General features: G+C 41.7%; 1 protein-coding gene, 1 long non-coding RNA gene and 1 other non-coding gene across 9 annotated transcripts in view; 1 reads left to right on the forward strand and 2 right to left on the reverse strand.

The window, feature by feature from the left end:
* The window catches only part of LOC147371286 (uncharacterized), a 194,721-nt gene that overhangs the window by 113,848 nt on the left and 56,700 nt on the right, over positions 1 to 24,173 (forward strand). For 2 of the 4 annotated variants that reach the window (XR_015163423.1, XR_015163422.1), the window contains exon 2: positions 2,163 to 2,330. This is a non-coding gene — a long non-coding RNA (uncharacterized LOC147371286). Of the gene's footprint in view, positions 1 to 2,162; positions 2,331 to 16,358; positions 16,487 to 24,173 lie in introns of those variants that run through there. The other 2 variants (XR_015163421.1, XR_015163420.1) reach the window with 2 other exon arrangements.
* On the reverse strand, positions 9,794 to 9,900 carry LOC147371289 (U6 spliceosomal RNA). The gene has a single exon (XR_015164994.1). It is a non-coding gene; the product is annotated as a U6 spliceosomal RNA (small nuclear RNA).
* E2F7 (E2F transcription factor 7) overlaps positions 13,484 to 24,173 on the reverse strand; it is a 41,302-nt gene continuing 30,612 nt past the window's right edge. For 3 of the 4 annotated variants that reach the window (XM_086398815.1, XM_086398813.1, XM_086398816.1), the window contains 3 exons: positions 22,046 to 22,301; positions 20,081 to 20,502; positions 16,092 to 16,445 (listed from right to left, as the gene is read on the reverse strand). In XM_086398815.1, coding sequence (XP_086254941.1) covers positions 16,275 to 16,445; positions 20,081 to 20,502; positions 22,046 to 22,301 — 849 coding nt within the window. In that variant the 3' untranslated portion in view covers positions 16,092 to 16,274. Of the gene's footprint in view, positions 15,659 to 16,091; positions 16,446 to 20,080; positions 20,503 to 22,045; positions 22,302 to 24,173 lie in introns of those variants that run through there. The other variant, XM_086398814.1, reaches the window with a different exon arrangement.

A 24,173-nucleotide genomic window follows, 5' to 3' on the forward strand; every position in this document is an offset into this window, starting at 1 on the left:
AGCCATGTTCTCATTAGAGAAAATGAGGGCAGTTATTGGTTAGTATTCAAAAACAAGGAAGCTCTTTTAGTTGCTTAGTAACTGAAGCTGGGGGGTGGCCAGAGACTGTGTAAACAGTGAAGAAGAGAAAAGCAGAGAGGAGTGTTAAAAACTAATTTAATGCCCAGGGCATTAGGTGGGTGAAAAGAGATTTACATAGCTCTGGTATTTATAACCATAGCTTATTTGCTTCATGAGTGAAAATTTAATGAAATATTTTACAATGCAGCAGTGGGAAGTCACAGTGGACATTTTACTGTTCTAATGCAATATGTAAACTGTTTATTTAATATGTTAATTGCAAATGAAATATGGGAATGATTTAGAAGTCCTCTAGATTCGGAGATCCATCCTTCTGCACAGACACTGCTGCCACCGTGTGGACAATGCTGGGAGCCTAACAGGCTGGAGGGGGAGGATATATATAGATCAGATCAGATCAGATCAGTCGCTCGGTAGTGTCCGACTTTTTGCGACCCCATGAATAGCAGCACGCCAGGCCTCCCTGTCCATCACCAACTCCCGGAGTGCACTGAGACTCACGTCCATCGAGTCAGTGATGCCATCCAGCCATCTTATCCTCTGTCATATATATCTTTTGTATAAGTATACAATGTTATATTTAAATTCTAATTTACATACTTATTTTTGTTACAGAGGAATATATATAACATTATATATAACAAAATATTTATGTGACTAGCGGCTTTAGTTATCTGCATTTTCTACCTTTACAATTGATTAAAAATTTAAGTGTTGATTAATAATTATTAAAAATTAAAAAGCAGTGTTTTATTTGGAAATATCCATCATAGATATATAGGGATTAAAAAATTAATTCAATTATCTATGATAAATATTCATTGCTAGAAAGAGAGGTCAGTGTCCATATATTCATATTCTCTATATTTATCATTTTTTCTAGCTTTAAGCCTCAACAAACTTTCATTCACAGGAAGTAATAGGATTGGAAGAACTTTTATTAACTCAATGTAACTCAATTATTTGAATGGTTTCTAAATCACTTGCTAGATATAACCTAGTACTCTTTCAAGATACATATTTTTAATGATCAGTGGGCACCTGTCTTAGTTTTGCTTTAGAACTATTAAGAGCAAAACAATTGAAAGCTACCTGACCTGCAAAAGGGTTAGAAATCCAGTCATTAGAATCATTTACTTTCTCAGCGCAGATGTCAATATTTAAAATTGTCCCTGTGATGGACGTCCCATAGATATTTATATCCCAAACAGTGTACCTCTGTAATCTTCAGTTATGTAGGCATTCAGTTCTTTTTTTTTGGGAAATCTGTTTCGGCTCATGGGCTCCTAGTTCCCCAACCAGTGCTTGAACCTGGGCCACAGCAGTGAATGCACCGAGTCCTAACCACTAGGCCCAGGGAGTACCCCAAGCTCTTCTTTTTCTTTTTTTAAATTAACTGATTTATTTTAATTGGAGGCTAATTACTTTATAATTTTGTGCTCTTCTTTTTTTAACGAGAGAAAGGGGAGACAGACACAGAGTACTCTGACAATACAGTGCAATACAACATGACCTAACCCCACAGTTACACCAGCACTGCAGCTGAGCAGGGGTGACCCAGGCCATCACGTTTCTCAGTTTTATAAATCACCAAGATTATCAGCTTAGGCAGTAAATACAAATGGAATTTGAAGGTAAAAGGGGAGTATATTCTCTTTAAGTTATTTGAGTGTGTACCTGTCCCTTGCAAAGTCTTTGTGCATATCAGGTTGAAATCACTGGTTTATTCCAAAAGCCAGACTATGATGAAGCTTCCCCTCTGGTACTAAATAGGACCATGGCAGTAGGGGCTGAGGGGAGCATAGTTAAATTTTCCAAATGTTAAATTTAAATAACTCTTCCTCTTTTTTTTTGTTTTTTTTTTTTTTTTTTGGATTGTCTTCTGAATTGGAAAAAAAAAAAAAAAAAGATGATGCTAGGAGATGTTAGTGATTTTGAAAGCCTATACTATGTTGGTGCCTCACTTAAGGTGCTTTTGAATTGTGCCAGTTAGGATAGCCTGAATTAGGCTGAGGTAATAAGTCCAAATCTCAGTGATGAGAACAAGCTTCACTTCTGCTCATGCTCTGTGTTCATTGCAGGTTGGATATGCTTCTGCTCCTTGCTTAAGACCATGACAGAGCAGTGCCTCTCTGGGACAGCTGGATTGTTGGCAGAGGGAAAAACAGGCATAGAAAACCACGTGCCTTCTCTTAAAACTCTGGCTTCTGGGGACATGTGTCACTTCTGTCTACATGTCTTTAGAAAAAGTAAGTTCATGGCCTCTGCTGAGTTTGACATGGTGAGGAAGTACAAACTTCCTCTAAGAAGAAATAGCGGATATTCTGACCCATAGTACAACCTCACACCCATAAAACCCCAGTTCAAGGAACCGCTGATTTATAGTCAACACACGGTAATTGTTTTCTATTATTATTAAAGTACCTGTTTTAATTTTAAAATTATAAAATATTTCCAGCATACAGAAAAGTACAGAGATTAATATAAGAAAGACATGACTACTTATATCCTAGAATTACCAGCTGTTAACATTTGCCATATTGACCTCAGATCCCTTTGTTAAAAAAGAAAGAAAACATTATAGATGCAGCTCTAGCCACTCCACTAATCCTATCTCATTTCCTTTATAAACCCCTACCTTTTGAGAAAACCCTATTATGATGCTAATGTATAATAACATTTGTTTGTGTCTATTCTTTCATGTATTTATTACAAAGTGCTTTAAAATATGTTTTTATATATATTTTATATATTTTTCTACAACATTTTCCACTCAACCTTATGTTTTAGATGTATCTATGTTGATGCATATGGATCTGGTTATTTAAAGTATTCAATAGTAGCATGGGATACAAATAGATCACTCTTTATCCATGTTGTTGCAGCTTTGGTTCATTTATAGCTTTTTACTGTTACAAATAGTGGAATGATGAAAACACTTTTATATGTATCTTTACCTTTAAGACAAGAGTTTCTCTAAGATTTATGCCTTCTAAATGATTGAAAAGCTAATTACTTTTGCACACTAAGTTGAAGCTTTACAAATGGTAGCTCCAGAGGTTCAGACTCAACAAAAAATGACTCTGTGACCCAGCCTTAGCTGAAACTATCTTGGCAGAGCGAACCAGAGACAGCTTCACAAGACTCTCCTAAGCCCCTAAATGGTGCTCGAGGCAGATGAAAGATCATCATCCTAGGAGACTAGTGGCTTTCCTAGCGGCTGTGAGTGATGTGGTGAACGTGGGACTGAGAACCAGCAGACTTAGAGATGAGGTTAGATGAGAAAGACTCAGCAGGGAAGGCCAGTGGGTTGGACTTAGCCCCAAGGAAGGCACAGCGGATGTCAAAAGGGCAATAGGGACCAAAGACTGGAAGGGAAAGTCTACACCTGGGCTGATGTCAGTTTGAACAAATAAGGACCGAGAACCCATATGTCCTTCCTGACGCCCTGGTGCCATGTGACTGCAGGGAGAGGAGGTGGGGCTGTAGTGAAATTGCTGTTGCCAGCCAGCATCTATTTCCTGCTTTTCCCATTCCAGTAGAACCCAATTTGTTCAAGTGTCAACTCCTCCCCTGTAGAGCCCATAGCTTTCAGTTCCAAAGATAGGACTAAACGGAATAAAGGTAATCCTCTATCCCTCACCAGTAATTGGTCAAGAAATGGGCTTGTAATGCAACTGGAACCAATATGAATCGAAGAGAGATTTTTATGAAGAAACTCTGAGAAAGCCCTTTTTTATTCCTTTGGAAGAATTTCCAACAAGTTGTTTTTTCTCTTTCTTTTTTTTTCCTAATTTTATTTTATTTTTAAACTTTACATAATTGTATTAGTTTTGCCAAATATCAAAATGAATCCGCCACAGGTATACATGTGTTCCCCATCCTGAACCCTCCTCCCTCCTCCCTCCCCATACCTGGGGAGGGTCGTCCCAGTGCACCAGCCCCAAGCATCCAGTATCGTGCATCGAACCTGGACTGGTAACTCGTTTCTTACATGATATTTTACATGTTTCAATGCCATTCTCCCAAATCCTCCCACCCTCTCCCTCTCCCACAGAGTCCATAAGACTGTTCTATACATCAGTGTCTCTTTTGCTGTCTCGTACACCGGGTTATTGTTACCATCTTTCTAAATTCCATATATATGCGTTAGTATACTGTATTTATGTTTTTCCTTCTGGCTTACTTCACTCTGTATAATAGGCTCCAGTTTCATCCACCTCGTTAGAACTGATTCAAATGTATTCTTTTTAATGGCTGAGTAATACTCCATTGTGTATATGTACCACTGCTTTCTTATCCATTCATCTGCTGATGGACATCTAGGTTGCTTCCATGTCCTGACTATTATAAACAGTGCTGCAATGAACATTGGGGTACACGTGTCTCTTTCCCTTCTGGTTTCCTCAGTGTGTATGCCCAGCAGTGGGATTGCTGGATCATAAGGCAGTTCTATTTCCAGTTTTTTAAGGAATCTCCACACTGTTCTCCATAGTGGCTGTACTAGTTTGCATTCCCACCAACAGTGTAAGAGGGTTCCCTTTTCTCCACACCCTCTCCAGCATTTATTATTTGTAGACTTTTGGATCGCAGCCATTCTGACTGGTGTGAAATGGTACCTCATAGTGGTTTTGATTTGCATTTCTCTGATAATGAGTGATGTTGAGCATCTTTTCATGTGTTTGTTAGCCATCTGTATGTCTTCTTTGGAGAAATGTCTATTTAGTTCTTTGGCCCATTTTTTGATTGGGTCGTTTATTTTTCTGGAGTTGAGCTGTAGGAGTTGCTTGTATATTTTTGAGATTAGTTGTTTGTCGGTTGCTTCATTTGCTATTATTTTCTCCCATTCTGAAGGCTGTTTTTTCACCTTGCTAATAGTTTCCTTTGTTGTGCAGAAGCTTTTAAGGTTTGAATTTGTCTTGAGTGGAAATGTAATTGCTGCCACCCGTGGATTAAACTAACATATGGAGTAGGGAGTAAGGCAGAACCTAAGGAACCGAAGGGAAAATGAGCTTGGCTCATGGTCCTACCTCTGTGCTTTTAGTGATGTAAGCAAACCAGACCTTTATTGTTTAAGCCTGTTCAAATTATGTTTTTAAATACATGTCACTACAAATACTGCTTCTAGAGTGTGGCAGGAAATGTATGCTGGGGTCGGGAAGAGTGTTCTGAATCGACCGGTATTATTCTGAATTGACCGAGATTAATTTCTGCCATAGGTAGAATGAAAGATTAAAATAGAAATTAATTTTTTGTTAGAGTATAGTTGATTTACAATGTCATGTTAATCTCTGCTGTACAGCAGAATGTGATTCAATTTATATATATATACACACATATATATGTATATACATGTGTTCTTTTGTATATTATTTTCCATTATGGTTTATCACAAGATTTGAATATAGCTCCCTGTGCCGTACAGTAGGGCTTGTTGTTTGTCCATCTTATGTATAACAGTTTGCATCTGCTAACCCCAAACTCCCAGGCCATCCCTCTAGGACTCCCTGCTCAACAACCCCAAGTCTGTTCTGTGAGTAAGTTTTGTAGATAGTTTCATTTGATAGTTTAGATTCCACATGTAAGTGATCACATATGGTGTTTGTCTTTCTTGTTCTTAGTGTGATAGTCTCTAGACGCATCCATGTTGCTGCAGATGGCATTATTTCCCTTTTTTTTAACAGCTGAGTAGTATTCCATTGTATATATGCACCACATCTTCTTTATCTATTCATCTGTTGATGGACATTTAGATCATTTCCATGTCTTGGATATTGTGAATACTGTTGCTGTGAACATAGGAGTTCATGTATTTTTTTGAATTAGTTTTGCCCAGATGTATGCCTAGGAATGTGATTGCTGGATCATATGGTAATTCTACTTTTAGTTTTTTGAGAAACTTCCATACTGGTTTCCATAGTGGCTGCACCGACTTACATTCCTCCCACTGGTGTAGGACAGTCCCTTTTCTCCACATGCTCTCCAGCACTTGTTATTTGTAGAATTTTATAAGGACCATTTTGACTGGTGTGAGGTGGTATTCATTGCAGTTTTGAGGCGTATTTTTGGTATTTCATTGTAGATTTGCATTTCTCTGATAATTAGTGATGTTGAGTGTATTTTCATGTGCTGTTGGCCATCTGTATGTCTTCTTTGGAGAAATGACTATTTAGATCTTCTGCGCATTTTTTGGTTGGGTTGTTTGGTTTTCTTGTTGAGTTGTATGAGCTGTTTGTATATTTTGGAAATTAAGCCTTTGTCATTTGCATTGTTTGCAAATATTTTCTCCCATTCTGTAGGTTGTCCTTTTGTTTATGATTTCCCTTGCTGTGCAAAAGTTTGTAAGTTTGATTCAGCCCCATTTGTTTATTTTTGTTCTTATTTTTATTGCCATGGGTGACTGGCCTAAGAAAAATACTGGTATAATTTATGTCAGAGAATGTTTTGCCTGTGATACCTTCTAGGAGTTTTATGGCATCATGTCATTTGTTTAAGTCTTTAAGCCATAAAACAGAAATTAATTTAAATCACAGAATATAAATACAAACAGTTCTGGTATGCAGACATGGCAGTTATCATGGTTTAGTTATATAACTCCAGTCCCCTGATAACATGGTTCAAATATCAATTACTCTGATGTGATATATTAGGTGTGAGTAATTGCATTAAAGTATCAGTTTCACTGTTATCAATTTCAGTCTACAAATCACTACATAAATAACAGATCCTACCATGACCAATGACTAATCACACCACTTCTTTCAAGCATTCATGCACAAAGTCTGCTCATGCAGACAGAAAAACATGTAGTCATGTTTCGTCTATATTTCCCAATGATGTACACACATGACATTTTAATAAAGTCAGTACTGGAAAGAAAGAATTGGCCAACAAAGATGAAAGTGAAGCAAATTAAAAAAGGAACGCAGAAATGGTGGAGATGAAATTTGAGCTGAACATAAGTACAGTTAGGAAGAAATAATTGATTGTGGGATCCTGGCCCTGCCACCATTTGAGAGACTATAGATACGAAGTTAAAAGAGCGTAATGAAGGTGAATTTATCACTGTAAGTGAGGAAAGTGAGTGTGATGAAAAAGATAAAGATGCCTCCAGAGAGAGTGATGCCTGCGAAAAACATCTTATTAAATGACCTCACAGAGATATTTCATGAAGTTGAAAGTGCAGAGGATGAAATTTGGAAGCTGATCCAAACTTAGAAAGGACTATAATAATCCATCAAGACATAGAAAAATGACGAGTATTCACTGTAATTTATGGGATAAGAAGTTAAGCACTGTTCAAACTATTCTTGATAAGTTTTTATTGTAAAGAAATAAAACACTTTAGCTCTCAATGTTTCTAAAGTTTTAAAGAACATACTGAATCAGTATTGGTTTTACTTTTTCATTTCCTTAAATATTTATAGTCAACAGTAAGAAAGTTTTAAATATTTTGATAAAAAATTTTAAAGGTCACAGAACAATTGTAAGTATGTCTCCATGCCTTTCTGCCAGCCATTTTGCTACCTCAAATGCCCTCTTCCCACCTCTGTTTCTCTACCTGTCTATGTCAGATACATTTCTCAAAACGCAGGTCAGATGCTAAGATTGCTTTGCACAGTTTCAGCTTGTTGTATAAAGAAAGGGCTGCTTGGGGAATAAAGTCATAACTTTCTTCTCACTCAAGTTTGGTGAGTCTGTAAAGTTCATGCATCCTGAAAACTGGATAGGTTTGTATGGACTCCTTTAACACTTTGTGAAAAGATTTTGCCTTCACTTGCTAAGTGGCATGGCAAGAACAAGGCTGCTGGACTGGGTTACTGGGTTACTGGGAGCCTTGCATTCAGCTTTGTGGTTAAGTAGCGTGTAACCCAGGCTGAGTCCCTTAGGCCCCTTCTATTTCCTCTCTGTAAAGTAGAGTGAATGTGAAAACTTTCAGGGTACTTGTGAACTTGACATTTCTATAATTCTTTACCATTATTAAAGAGAGATAAGGAGAGGGAGGAAAAGGAAAAATGCCACCTCCTCCCTCCAAAGACTATTGCTGTTTGCAAGAGCCACAGTAAATGCTTATGCAGTGAATAAATGATGAGCATGATTTTGGTGGGATAGGTAGAGCTATCAAATGTTGATTCTGGTGAGAAGCTGCTGTTTATTGCACTCACTATTTTCTTGTTAACCTTGCATATTAAGATATAATAACCTTGAAAAGTTAGGGTACCCTGTTATGTATCCTTCAGTTTGGTTGACTGAAGGATTACATAAGGATTTATTCACATATTCATTGGGCATAGTGCTAGGCACTAGGTGGGAAAAACTCAGGTTGCAAGATGCATGATAGAGCCTGATAGAGAAAAGAGGTTGGGAGGAGGCTATTTTAAGAAGAGACTGTGTCTGGCGCAAAGGCCTAGATGCAGAGAAGGATACGAAGAGTATGAGCCCTCAGCGTGGCGTGATTGACAAAAGATGGGTGGAGGGCGATGGGAGGAGTGGCAGAGATAAGACTGCTGTGTTTTATGTGGAAATTAGAAAATACTCTAGGTATTTCTAGTAGGAAGGTTGTAAAAGAGGGAATTGAGTGCTTACAAAATTGCTCGAAGCAAAGGAAATGAAGACTGGGGTTGTTGTGAAGTGCCTAGATCATGCCACCATAGCCGCCACCCAGGGGTTGGGGGATGCTGTTTCCTCATGATGGCTGGGACAGCATGAAACCAGTGCCAACGTTATTGCTGGCACATAGTCTTTGACTTAACAGTAGAATGAATGATGGGTGGTACAAAACAGTCTGCTGCAGTCTGTTCGTGAGCTGCTCTAGTGTAAGAGGAGGAACAACCTCAGCTTCTTTTCTGTCTACCTAATCCTGCTTGTGCTTAGTCACTGTCGTATCTGACTCTCTGTAAACCCATGGACTGTAGCCTGCCAGGCTCCTCTGTCCATGGGACTTTCCAGGCAAGAATACTGGAGTGGGTTGCCATGCCCTCCTCCAAGGGATCTTTCCAACCCAGAGACTGAATGTAGGTCTCCTGCATTGCAGGTGGATTCTTTACCAGCTGAGCTACCAGGGAAGTCCAGTCCTGCATGAGTGTATTTAATTGACAGAATCACATCTAGAACCTGATAGCTTGGGGATCTGGAAAATGTAGTTCCCAGACCCTGTGATAAAGAACTCAGGAGTTCATTGAATGCTGAAGGTCAGTGAACAATAGCTAGCATAGCTTGGGAGTCAAGTTGGGACCAGGCTGTAAGGGGACTGGAAAGGGATGCTAAGAGTAAAAAAAATGTTGCATAGAATGCCACTAATAGTTAAAAGCAAGATTGTCAGTGGTCAGTGTTCTAAGCACTGATGGCACTGTAGATACCAGAAGACTGACTACACTGTGACAATCTTGCTTTTGGCATCATAGATGCCATTCTTCTCAACTGAAAAAACCCAAGCTGTAGACCACAGTGATTTATGAAATAACGATTGTGTATATAGAACCATGCAACTAAGGTTTTTCTTTTTTTTTTCTTTCTTTTTTTTTATTTTTTTAAATTTTATTTTATTTTTAAACTTTACAATATTGTGTTAGTTTTGCCAAATATCGAAATGAATCCACCACAGGTATACCCGCGTTCCCCATCCTGAACCCTCCTCCCTCCTCCCTCCCCACCCTCCCTCTGGGTCATCCCAGTGCACCAGCCCCAAGCATCCAGTACCGTGCATCGAACCTAAAATATGGAACGCTTCACGAATTTGCGTGTCATCCTTGCGCAGGGGCCATGCTAATGTTCTCTGTATCGTTCCAATTTTAGTATATGTGCTGCCGAAGCGAGCACAGGTTTTTCAAAAATTATGTATCATTGACTGTTAAACAACATGGTTTGAACTTATCACATATTTTTTTTCAATAGTACTACTGCAATGGTACTATTTCAGGTAGCATTACTACATGATATGGGGTTGGTTGAATTGGTGGATGCAGAACAAGGATATGAAAGAACCTCAAACATGGAGTCTGTGAGGGGCAGACTCTAAGTTATATGGAGGTTTTCAGCTGCATAGAGGGTCAGCGTGCTTAAGCCCGTATTATTCAAGGGTCAACTGTTTTTGTGCTAACTCATCACCCAGTATTCTTCCCCCATTTTTATTAGGTGCACATTTTGTGGCAGGCATTGTGAATACAGATATAAAGCACCTATAGTCTCTGATTTTAGAAACTAATGTCCTTTTTCTATTCAGTGAAGACTAAGTTTTAGAGGGTTATTTGGTAGATTAATTCATTGTTTCTCAAAGTAACTTCCGCTGAACCTAATACTTGTAAAATGCTCTAAGGAAAAAAAATGATCCTGCTATCAAACCAGGTTTAAACAATTTGCATATATATTTCCTCTTGCAAATTTTGGTCTCTAATAAATCCTGTAGTTAAAAAATTAGATATTTAATGTTTTACCAAAGTTACCCACTTTTGACTCCTAATATCTATCAGCAGTCGAGTTCTTCAGGGCACAGTTGGGGAATGACTGACTGCTTATATAAAAGAGCCAATCAAACTGAATGCTACCATTGTGTTATTTACAAACAAGGATTTAGATATGAGAGAGTTAAAAGAAAACTATTGTAGCTTCAGGTATGATTTCTTTATTTGAGTAGCGTTTTCAGGACAGAAAGAACATCAAACTCATCAAACTGATCATAATACTAAAAAATTAACAGCGATCAAAAATTAATTTCTTAAAGATGAGATATTAAATTCCCTAACATTTAGCTAGGAAAATGTAAATCTTGGACAATGGAAGATTATAACTGTTTTAACAGGATGTTAAATGGTGAGCTTGGATGCAGCAGCAAGTTACAGTTGTGTTCTGTAAATCCAGTAAAGGAGGTTTTGCAAACCAGTTACACACTATGAGACCTTGGACCCACCAGATCTTGAAAGAGCCTTGAAAGTGCTGAGTGGAAATAGAAATGGATTTTGTGGAGAGTTATGCTGTGGTTCCTGGCCTCTGCCTCCCAGGAGCCACTAAGGGCAAGGGCAGGGTGCTGCTCACTTCAGCTCTTGCCTGCAGTTGAGCAGGGTGCTGGTTCATGATTCTGGCCTGGGGGATCGGTGTGGGCTTGACGCTACAGTGGGGAGGGAGAGGCCACGTGAGTTGGGTTGAGCCTTCTCGCGAAGAATCAGGCACTGGATGTGGGCTAGTGGCAGACTGGAAGATAGACTGTTCTAAATCCTGCCCAGTAGGCTCTGTGGAGTATATGTTGGAAAACCAGCGACTGAAAGAGAATAGCAGCTGGAGGAAGATAGTTTCTTCTGGCAAGTGTTCCCAAGCAGAGGCTTCTGAGCAGTTGTTCACGTAAAACAGCTCCAACACGTACCAGGCCCACCATATGAGAGGCCTGATCACCTCTGCTTACCTGCCACCTTCACCTGGGTGTTCACTGGTGGGACTGATGTTGAAGCTGAAACTCCAATACTCTGGCCACCTGATGCGAAGAGCTGACTCATTGGAAAAGACCCTGATGCTGGGAAAGATTGAGGGCAGGAGGAGAAGGGAATGGCAGAGGATGAGATGGTTGGATGGCATCACCGACTTGATGGACATGGGTTTGGGTGGACTCCAGGAGTTGGTGATGGACAGGGAGGCCTGGCGTGCTGCAGTTCATGGGGCCGCAAAGAGTTGGACATGACTGAGCGACTAAACTGATAATCACCTCTCGCACCACCCCTGCTTTGATCTTCCTGGGCATAGAAATCTAGGCCAGCTCACTGGAAAAGGAGAGACACCCAGCAGAGAAGAGACAAAGGATTGTCATTGCTGACCAGGCTACAGAGAGCCCAGGCAGCGGAAATTTTAAATGCTCATTCTGCATCATGAACCGAGAATGTCTTAACTTAAAATTATAGAACTTCTACTATTTACAGTAACAGGGAGGCCTCAGCACCTGACTTTACCTTCATACAAGTGTATGTGTCTTACCCCCATTGACCAGGCCTAAAGGGACACTGGCAGACAAAATCAAGTTGCTTCCACGATCATCCCATGAGTTCTGCTTGTTTAATATACCCTTTACATTGTTAGACAGCAAGGATGGGCACATGCAAGATACTGGTGGATGCCTGCAGTACTGTTATAACATAACATGCCACTAAATAGATGCTAGTCAAATCCTAATGGGCTTCCCAGGTGTCTCAGTGGTAAAGAATCTGCCTGCCAGTACAGGAGACACGGGCTTGACCCATGGGTTGGGAAGATCCCCTGGAATAGGAAATGGCAACCCACTTTATTCTTGCCTGAAGAGTTATAAGGACTGAGGAGCCTGGCGGGCTACGGTCCATGGGTTCCCAAAGTACTGGACATGACTGAGCACTCACGCAAAATCCTAATCCTGACTGTGTGCAGAAGCAGATCTGTCTGGGTTATTTTAGATACCTCTGTAAGACGAAGGCTAAGGACTGGCACAAGTGATTTGTTGGAAGGAAGAGGTCTCAGGCACAAGCTGAATCTACCTGAAGGCTTGGAAGGGACAAGCCCTGTTGTGGCAGGTCCTGTGGTTCCTCTGTTCACCATTTAGGGGCTTCTTCAGAGCCCTATGGAGAAGGCAATGGCACCCCACTCCAGTACTCTTGCCTGGAAAATCCCATGGATGGAGGAGCCTGGTAGGCTGCAGTCCATGGGGTCGCGAAGAGTCGGGCACGACTGAGCGACTTCACTTTCACTTTTCAGTTTCAAGCATTGGAGAAGGAAATGGCAACCCACTCCAGTGTTCTTGCCTGGAGAATCCCAGGGACGGGGGAGCCTGGTGGGCTGCCGTCTATGGGGTCGCACAGAGTCGGACACGACTGAAGCGACTTCACTTTCAGAGCCCTAAGGGCTGGGTCTGAGGTTGGAGTTTCTAAGCTGTTTTTCTCAGCGCCTGACAATCTAGCAGAGGAGACCGACAGCAATGGAATCTCCAGTTGGCTCTGGAGATAATACAAGCTAAGGAAAAGTCAGAGTAAGTCTCTTGGAGGTTCATTTAAAAGCTAGGGGTAACCATGGAATCTGGCTTTGAACAATGGGTTAGCATTTGCTAGACTAAGAACCATTTAACCTAAGAGAGATCATGAGAAGCCAGGGAGGTGATCTCACTGGTGATTCTTATATTGGTTAAGCCTCACATCATCTGGAAACTTCAAACCCACAGTGATTCTACCTCTGCTAGAAATGAAAACCTCAACAGCAGAGTCCCTCAACCTGCCCAAGCTTCCACATGATTCTGCTACTCTAAGTTTTGGCATTTGGGAACCACCAGCAGGGCTCAGGAAAAAGAGCTGACTTGGGTTTATGAAGGTCTGGTTGGCTATTTTGTAATAGTGAATGCTTTTACCATGAAATCAGTATCTACAGAAAGCTCACCAACAAATACAACCAACACCTCTTGTTAAAATGAATTAATTTTTATTGATATTTTATAAAGCTTAATACTTTGCTAAAAGAAAAAACTAAAATAAAAAATTATATAGATAATATAGCTATTAGAAGAAAGAGCAGAGCTACGTAATACAAAAAAAAAAAAAAAAGCAGTAAGCAGCAATAAAATAGCTACACAAAACTAGCAGTGCAATAAAATAAAGCAGAAAGCAGCTTTACACTGGGAAAAAAAAAGTTATTTAAATACAGAAATAGCACCTTACAAAAAGGAATTGAGAAATGTAAACTTGGTAGGTAGATTCAAGTATAAAAGTTATACCCCCAACTCTCGTACCAGAATGAAAGGGTTTCACAAACCCTGGACAGTGTAGGGCACACACACACCTCCCTCAGTGCTGACTCAAAGCTGCATTTCCTTAGCAGGATCATGGACAGTCATTTTTTTTTTTTTTTCTTTTACGAAATTATACAATGATAGACTCAAGATTGCCACCATGGCTTCTTCACCACCCCTAATATCCAAGTCTAGCTCAGCCGCTCCACTACCGTCAGCTGCTCTGGAACAAACAGATTCATATTCTGAGAGAATGATCACTGCATTATTATTTCTACACATCATGGAGCTGCATGAAGAAGTGGGTACTGCATACAAAAGGAAACTGCTCTTGGTTTTTCTATCGCTAAGTATGGTCACAGAATCATAATCTCATTTATGGGTTTGTCTGTTAACACTCCTCAAGAACCGTAAATCTTCTGAGGTTTATAGAACAGAATTAAAAAAGGATTAAGAAGTTAAAGTGGCAGGTATCCAAGAACAGTGGGGAAAATCAGTCTGTATTTTCATCTAAATGTAGCCCTCTCTAGTGAAAATACTTTGTGGACGGTCTGAAGCATGATATATTTAAAATGTATGTATCCTGTGTGGATTTATATGCCGTGTGTCTTACAATCTACTTGAAAGAGGCATATTTTTGTTTCGATAGGAAATCTATCATATTTCTTTAGGGTAATCATTACCATACAATTAGACTAGAAGAAGATGAGAACCGGACTTTTTATCTGTTTAACTCTAGAGAAGTCTGTGAAAAGGGGGGGAAAAAAACCATCTTGTAAACTTTAAAAGTTTAGTGTTGATAAAAATTTTAATTAATAGCAAAGTTATTTAATCTGGCTACCTACCTCAAGTTTTCAATGCTCTCGTGGGGGTGATAAGGATAAAGCTACTTTATCAGACTCCCAGAGTCTCTTAAATTAATATTTTTATTCTTTCATATAACATTTTGGGTCCAAAAATAAAAATAAAATTCTACACCAAGATTCCAAATTTTAAAAGTTTAAAGAAGGAGAAAGGAAAAAAGAAGGAGGGAAGGAAGGAAAGGAGGGGAAAATGAAGGGGGAGAGGGAGGCAGGGTTGTGGGGTGGGGAGGAAGCCATCTGTTCTGAAGAGACCTTGAGGTAAATATCAACACATCTAGGCACGCAGAGATCTAGTTCAGCTACTTAATGAAACCCTCAAGGAACACAGTTCAACAAAGAGATGATGATTAAGTCTCTAGAATTGCATTTGTGCTAGAACAACAATCCCCTGCACTCTCTGTTCTCATTTTGCAGAACTTCTATGAAAAAATCACTCTGGTTTGAATACTTTGGGATTCTAAACATAATGTGTCTATTTTCCCTCTTACTGGTCCCATCATAAAGGAAAAAAAGTAAAAAAAAAAAAGAAAAAAGTAACACCCATTGTCCTATGTCAACCTTTACATTGTCATTCTTCAGAATTCTACTAAAACATCCCAACTAGGTCTCAATTTTCTGTAGAATTGCTTTCTACCATCCTGATGTATTCGATAAAAAGCAATAGCTAGAAGACATCCCGTACCTGATACTCTACAGTTAACATTTAAATAAAAAACCACAAGGGCATGTAGTGAAGGGAACTGAACATGGTAGGTTTTTTTGTTTTTGTTTTTTAACAAATGATCAGTAAAACCTCACTGTTCACACAGTTATCGAGCAGCAGCTATCTGGCTGCTAGAGTTCATCTTAATCCTCATGCCCAGGTTGGGTTAGCACAGTTCATCATAGCGAGGTGTGTCATTCACAGTTATTTTGGTCTTGACATTCCGTCATGTATATATATTTATCCACATTATTACTAGGTTGTTAAGTAAGTGCAGGGCAAATTCTAGGAAAAAAGTACAAACATTCAAGTCGTCATACCCTGAAAAATATGTGTTTTGCTGTCGTTGTAAACTTTTTTGCACTAAATCCCACTTCACGAACAAAATAAATAATACCATAGGATTCACAACTGAAGCTGGCTTCCTGATGAAGCCGAAGGAAGCAGTAGCTTTTTTAAACTGCAGAAAGGAAGTTTCTCTCACCACAGATCTACTCGGGGTGAGTGAATACACGTCAAGAACATTCACCCCACTTAAGTGCTAGACGCGCCCCTCCCCTTTAGGAAAACCACAAGGTTCCAGGAGGCTATTCAGATTTCCTTCCAGCAATAAGGTGATTCCTAAATGAAAATGACAGAAGTCAGCTGATGCTTCTACCGTGATACCACGTAGAGTTGGACACTAACTGGTATAAAATGCACAATTAGGAACAATGACTTGCAGGAATACAGATGCTTCATGAGGATGGACAGTTAACATTAGAACCAGGGGATGCAGGGGAGAGGAAGCATGCATGCTGAAGACCAGATGGTTTGCATGCTGGTTTCGGTTCAGCATTAGGACACGACAAAGAGAAATTCGGGCGCCTGGATCCTCACCTCTGCTGGGCAAAGCATCAGGCTAGTCGGTGCCCCCGCTGGAGATTTCCAGTCTCCTCTGTGCTGAGCTGGAGCTTCGTGACTGATTCCTTTCTTTTCTCCTGAGGACAGGGTCCCCGAGGCTGCCAGGCGTCTTGAAAAACATCTCTTGGTGTGTGCACCGGATGCTCTTGGGGGTCACTGGAACTGGAGACTGAAATAGGAAAAAGAAAAGTGAATAAAAACAGAAGTGACCTTACACTGCCTCGAGTCTCTGAACCGGAAGCCCCTCCTGGCCCGTGTGGCTGTGATCCCCGCGCAGGCGCTCCATCCCCTTGGCTTTTCTGTCATTCACCCAACGTGTCTCCTTCACAACACTCGTCACAGCTGGAAATTAGCGGATTTACTTTGTGTGCAGGAAGGTGGCCTAGCGAAGCGGTCACAAGCAGCTGGAGCCAGGGTCTGGGCTCTGCCATAACTAGCTGTGTGACCTTGGGCAAATTACTTAGCGGGTCTGTCCCTCAGTTTTCTCATCCAACCAAAGACGGGGATGACCAAAGTACCGAATTAACAGGACTGTGAGACTTAACTGAGAGAATATTATTAAGGTGCTTTAGACCATCCCTCGGAGAAGGCAATGTCACCCCACTCCAGTACTCTTGCCTGGAAAATCCCATGGATGGAGGAGCCTGGTGGTCTGCAGTCCATGGGGTCGCTAAGAGTCGGGCATGACTGAGCGACTTCACTTTCACTTTCCACTTTCGTGCATTGGAGAAGGAAATGGCAACCCACTCCAGTGTTCTTGGCTGGAGAATCCCAGGGATGGGGGAGCCTGGTGGGCTGCTGTCTATGGGGTCGCACAGAGTCAGACACGACTGAAGTGACTTAGCAGCAGCAGCGGCAGACCATCCCTGGCGAGTAGTACATGTATATGTCTTTGCTCTTTTTGTTTACTTGCTAATATTTATCTTCTCATGTTAAACATTTACCCCTTTAACATGCCCGAAAAGGGCAGGAACCATTATCTTGTTTACCAGTATCTTTACTGCCTAGGTCAGTGCCTAACACATAACCGATCATCAAAATGCATATGGTATGTTATAATCACCTTGTTTAAAAACACGTTTACTTCAATGTCTAGCAAACTTTTGAGATTCGGATTAATTGTCTAAAAATAGTTGTAGCCATAGCATAACCCTTTCTCTGGGAGAGAAGGTAATTATTCTGAACAATGCCTAATGCATAATAGTAATTCAAATGCTTATTGACTGAACTACGGATAGAGTTGGGGGAGTGAATCAAGTACTGATTAATTTATACTGATTACAGACATTTACATATGTACATCTGTGTATATTTTGTGAGTATGTGGGTGGGTGTGTGTGTGTATATACACACACATACTCCCACACACACATCATGGTAACAATCAGATCAGATCAGATCAGTCGCTCAGTCATGTCCGACTCTTTGCGACCCCATGAATCACAACACGCCAGGCCTCCCTGTCCATCACCAACTCCCGGAGTTCACTCAGACTCACATCCTTCGAGTCAGTGATGCCATCCAGCCATCTCATCCTCTGTCGTCCCCTTCTCCTCCTGCCCCCAATCCCTCCCAGCATCAGAGTCTTTTCCAATGAGTCAACTCTTCGCATGAGGTGGCCAAGGTACTGGAGTTTCAGCTTTAGCATCATTCCTTCCAAAGAAATCCCAGGGCTGATCTCCTTCAGAATGGACTGGTTGGATCTCCTTGCAGTCCAAGGGACTCTCAAGAGTCTTCTCCAACACCACAGTTCAAAAGCATCAATTCTTCGGCGCTCAGCCTTCTTCACAGTCCAACTCTCACATCCATACATGACCACAGGAAAAACCATAGCCTTGACTAGACGAACCTTTGTTGGCAATATAATGTCTCTGCTTTTGAATATGCTATCTAGGTTGGTCATAACTTTCCTTCCAAGGAGTAAGCGTCTTTTAATTTCATGGCTGCAGTCACCATCTGCAGTGATTTTGGAGCCCAGAAAAATAAAGTCTGACACTGTTTCCACTGTTTCCCCATCTATTTCCCATGAAGTGATGGGACCGGATGCCATGATCTTCGTTTTCTGAATGTTGAGCTTTAAGCCAACTTTTTCACTCTCCACTTTCACCTTCATCAAGAGGCTTTTTAGTTCCTCTTCACTTTCTGCTATAAGGGTGGTGTCATCTGCATATCTGAGGTGATTGATATTTCTCCCGGCAATCTTGATTCCAGCTTGTGTTTCTTCCAGTCCAGCGTTTCTCATGATGTACTCTGCATAGAAGTTAAATAAACAGGGTGACAATATACAGCCTTGACGTACTCCTTTTCCTATTTGGAACCAGTCTGTTGTTCCACGTCCAGTTCTAACTGTTGCTTCCTAACCTGCATACAAATTTCTCAAGAGGCAGGCAGATCAGGTGGTCTGGTATTCCCATCTCTTTCAGAATTTTCCACAGTTTATTGTGATCCACAGAGTCAAAGGCTTTGGCATAGTCAATAAAGCAGAAATAGATGTTTTTCTGGAACTCTCTTGCTTTTTCCATGATCCAGTGGATGTAGGCAATTTGATCTCTGGTTCCTCTGCCTTTTCTAAAACCAGCTTGAACATCAGGAAGTTCACGGTTCACATATTGCTGAAGCCTGGCTTGGAGAATTTTGAGCATTACTTTACTAGCGTGTGAGATGAGTGCAATTGTGTGGTAGTTTGAGCATTCTTTGGCATTGCCTTTCTTTGGGATTGGAATGAAAACTGACCTTTTCCAGTCCTGTGGCCACTGCTGAGTTTTCCAAATGTGCTGGCATATTGAGCGCAGCACTTTCACAGCATCATCCTTTAGGATTTGGAATAGCTCAACTGGAATTCCATCACCTCCACTAGCTTTGTTCGTAGTGATGCTTTCTAAGGCCCACTTGACTTCACATTCCAGATGTCTGGCTCTAGGTCAGTGATCACACCGTCGTGATTATCTTGGTCGTGAAGATCTTTTTTGTTCAGTTCTTCTGTGTATTCTTGCCATCTCTTCCTAACATCTTCTGTTTCTGTTAGGTCCATACCATTTCTGTCCTTTATCGAGCCCATCTTTGCATGAAATGTTCCTTTGGTATCTCTGATTTTCTTGAAGAGAGCTCTAGTCTTTCCCGTATGTATTAATATATCCACTGCCTCCTAAACAATGCATTTTAAGAAATGATAGATGCTAACAATCTTTGAGCTAGTATTAAGACTTTCATTTCCCTTGACTATTTCTTTAGCTGCACAACTAAAATTCAGGATGGTCTCCATGATTGACCTAATGAAATGAAAAATAAGCTTGGAAAAATCATCTGTATAGTCAGCATGCATCAAAAATCCCCCTGAACGATGAAGACCCTCCTGATTCTAAAACTATTTTTGCTTTCAAAGCACAGGATCTCTTGAGTCTCACTACTTAATGAAATGAGCAGATGCCTCCGGGTCTAGAGTGGACACTAGCTAGAATCTGGTGTTGGATCCCCGTCGGAAAGTGGTTTGACTGAAGTCTGATTGTGTTTGTGCTAAGTGGCTTCAGTCATGTCTGACTCTTTGCGACCACATGGACTGTAGCCCGGCAGGCTCCTCCGTCCATGGAATTTCCCAGGCAAGAATACTGGAGCAGGTTGCCATTTCTTCCTCCAGGGGATCTTCCCCACCCAGGGACTGAACCTGTGCCTCTCACATCTCCTGTACTGGCAGGTGGCTTCTTACCTACTAGCACCTCCTGGGAAGCCTGATTCGATGCAGGCAAACCCCATCACGGCTCGATGCGCTGTCCACGTGCCAGGCCAACGGGAACCCTTAGGACTCACCTGTTGTAGTTTTACCGTGGCGGCTGGGAGACTTCCATAAGCAGGGGATCCAGGCTGGATGCTGCCATGGGACCTTGACATCACCGGACTCAGGTGAAGTGAGCATGGACCCTGAAGCTGAGGGTCTGTGGAGGGGAGTGTGGATGACTTTGGATTAACCATGGCGGCAGGGCCGATGAGAAGATGAGCTGTTGATCCGAGGCCAGGCAAGCCAAAATTCACAGGTCCCACGTTTGGGAGAGGGCTGGGAGCAGAGGACACTGGCCCGGGCATTGTGGGGGAGCAGAGAACAGGAAAACCACTGAGAGTTGGCGAGGGCAAGACCATGTACTGAATGCTGAGTGAGGGCAGCGGGCCCACAGGCAGTCCCACAGCATGAGGGCTCTGACTGCTAGGTAGGAGCACACTGAGACCATTTAATCCTGCAACACAAGCAGAGCAAGGTGGAAGTCAGTGCAAAGCGAAGATGCCACCCAAGCACCCACGTTCAGGGCCTTTTAAAATGGGAGCCCACAGTAAATTAATTATCCACCTCCAGACCAGGCCACCCACTCTGTGCTCTTCCAGCACCCCCTCACTTCCTTGCCACCTTTACTCGTGTGAAAATTTGGTGGATGTTCACGTCTCCCAGGAGAGTTTGTTAGCATGAGCTCCACTGAACCCAAACTGAGGAGAAAAGTGAACTTGGATGGGGAAAATAATATCTTTCTTTTGATCAACTTCTAACTGAAATTTATATTTCCCTCAATTAAGATCACAGGCAACAAATCACAGCCAAATGAACAGTACCTTGACACTGTCACTAGTAAAAAGCACAGGTGAATTCATATAATCTTACCTTGATGGTGGGTTTCTTGAGTCTAAAGCTCCCCACAAGTTATGAGAGGCTTGGCAGATCTTATTACTATAATTTAAAATGATTCTCCTAGCTGGATTTCAATGTAATTTGCCTCCTTTGTAATCCTATGTATTTAATTTTCTGCATTTGTAAACAACCTAAGGAGGAGTCCACAGGCTTCTGCATAGTGTCCAAGGACCCATGGCCCAGAAAAAGCTGCTGGACTGACATTTGCATTCTGAAGAAGCTAGGTCTGTTTTTTGTTTATTAAGGTATCAGTAACACTATCATGCTTACGTGAAGCTCTCACAAAATATTGGCTAAAGGAATAAAGAATGTGTTCTAGATCACGAATAATAATGGATACCCACCTAACCTGTGACAGGAACAAGAAACTGAAGAAAATAACTTTAAGTCTCTTTGTATCAAGAGCAGCTTCATGTACACAGTGCATATTTAAAAAATTAGGTAACTGTTATATTTCAGCTTTATTTCAAAAGAGAGTATTTACTGAGTCTTCTAAGTGTCAGGCACTATTATTCTAAGTGCTCCAGATGTATTAGCTTATTAAATTTAATCTTGTTTTCATAGCACCCTCAAGAAGCAGGTGCTCTTATTATTGCTGTTTTACCAATTCAGGAGGGCTAGATACTTAAGTTCACACAGATCAGAAGTGGTCTTAATGTCCAGCCCCCTCACTGCAGTCCTGGCACTCGACCACAAGGGCACACCAGCACTTCGGGATATGTAAGTGGCCGGCACGTGAGCCGCACGTGGTGGCCAAGGGGTTCATACTGCGAAACTGAACCGATGCCAGACTCAGCTGAATGATAAAAACAGAAATGTCATTTGAATATTTGTGCTTTTTTTTTTTTTCTACCAAGGAAAGTTGAATGCATTAAAAATAAATTACCTGCCCTAATTACTTTCTCATTATCTGAGAGGTTGGTGAAAGTGCAAGCAGGCTCCATCTTCATTTCATTGATGGAGAAAGCCAGGGGCTGGAGTGAAATGACTCAGAGACTGCTCCTCAAGACATCAGTGTGGTCACATGATGTAAAGAAAAATGCAAACGTGCAATGTATAATCCGAGCACCCAAAGGACTGGAAGGCGTGACACCTCTTACCTGCTGGAGGCTGCACATAGAGATACTGCAGTGGAGACGGCCCTTTGGTGCTTTCGTTTTCCTCCGAAGGCTTTTCTATCTCTGTATTACTACAAGGGTTTCCCCACTCGGAAGAGACGAAGCCGTTTGTGGTAGCCTTTCCCGAAACTGCTTTTGCAGCAGAAAGTTGCCCGTTCATGTGAGTGTCTTCATGGGGTGCAGATGCCCTGTTTTCTGAGGTCTTGGGAGAGGCGATGTCTGCAGAGTCTGAAGGTTTCTAAGCACAACCCAACCAGGAATAGAAAAGCAAATCAAATTCCCAGCAGTGAATCATAACAACAGTTTTCTCCAAATAGCTAACCCATAAAATGAAAAGGTCAGGCACCACTGTGTGCCCCGTGATTTGTGTATGTCTGTCATTTCTGGTGTAATTAGAGGAATGGTCTGAAGGTCAATGTCATGACATGGGCTTCTGTAGGCTTAAGATTTCTGAAGCATAGAAATGATGGGAGATTTTAATGATGAGTAAGGGAGCACGGTGTTTAGAAGGTGAAATAAAGTACTGAGTTGGGATACACAAAGCGTGTTGATGCAGTAGGCTTTAGGGGCTGGGTAAGAATTGCAGGGCTGACCCAAAGCCATCCTGTTTATCTGAGAAACACATATACAGACACACCAGTCAGTCTTTCCCTGCTGTTCTGCAGCCACAGACTATACACAAAACTAGGAAAATTCATTCTGGCAAGAGGAATGCATAGAGGAGGAAGGGTCTTAAATAAGGGATTGATGTCCATGAAGTGTGCTTCGCTGACTTCCTACAAATGGCTGCGATGACAGTGCTTCTGCTCTCTGAGAGTTTTACTGGTCATATTGCATTAGCCTCCAAAAGGCCACTAAGCAGGGGATGCAGACAGCTCAGAGTTTTGTTCTTTTATTCTAGAAAGATGGGCTCTCTGAGCAGTGGCATGCGCACTGATGCAGACACAGAGCCAGTGGCACCCCGTTCCTGACCTGGACCTCAGGGGCACCCTGGAGTAGAGATTATTTCATTGACATGTTAAAAAAAATAAGGCAAAACAGACTGGGAAAGGATATACAAACGTGTTAACAGTGAATGCCTCTTTTTTGTTTTTCTTTATACTTTTTAGCATTTTATGCTAAGTGTGATTTTTCTAAAAATTACTTTTATTACAGGACTACTTTATGGCCAGGGCTTCCCTGATAGCTCAGTTGGTAAAGAATCCGCCCACAATGCAGGAGACTCTGGTTTGATTTCTGGGTTGGGAAGATCTGCTGGAGAAAGGATAGGCTACCCACTCCAGTATTCTTGGATTTCCCTTGTGGCTCAGCTGGTAAAGAATCTAACTGCAAGGCGGGAGACTATTTCTGGGGGCTCCAAAATCATGCAGGTGATGACTGCAGTCATGAAATTAAAAGTTGCTTGCTCTTTGGATGAAAAGCTATGACCAACCTGGATGCTGCTAAGTCACGTCAGTCGTGTCCGACCCTGTGCAATCCCATAGACGGCAGCCCACCAGGCTCCTCCGTCCCTGAGATTCTCCAGGCAAGAACACTGGAGTGGGTTGCCATTTCCTTCTCCAATGCATGAAAGTGGAAAGTGAAAGGGAAGTGGCTCAGTCGTGTCCGACTCTTAGCGACCCCATGGACTGCAGCCTACCAGGCTCCTCCGTCCATGGGATTTTCCAGGCAAGAGTACTGGAGTGGGGTGCCACTGCCTTCTCTGGGCCAACCTAGATAGCATATTAAAAAGCAGAGACATTACTTTGCTGACAGAGGTTTTTCCAGTGGTCATGTATGGATATGAGAGTTGGACTATAAAGAAAGCTGAGCACTGAAGAATTGATGCTTTTGAACTGTGGTGTTGGAGAAGACTCTTGAGAGTCCCTTGGACTGCAGGGAGATCAAACCAGTCCATCCTAAAGGAGATCAACCCTGAATAGTCATTGGAAAGACTGATGCTGAAGCTGAAACTCCAATACCTTGGCCACCTGATGCGAAGAACTGACTCATTTGAAAAGACCCTGATGCTGGGAAAGATCGAAGGCGGGAGAAGGGGACAACAGAGGATGAGACGGTTGGATAGCATCACCAACTCAATGGATATGAACAAGCTCTGGGAGTTGGTGAT

Source organism: Bos grunniens, chromosome 5 (genome assembly GCF_055505025.1).
Source record: "Bos grunniens cultivar Pamir isolate PY7600 chromosome 5, Bosgru_T2T1.0, whole genome shotgun sequence".
NCBI classification, from domain to species: Eukaryota; Metazoa; Chordata; class Mammalia; order Artiodactyla; family Bovidae; genus Bos; species Bos grunniens.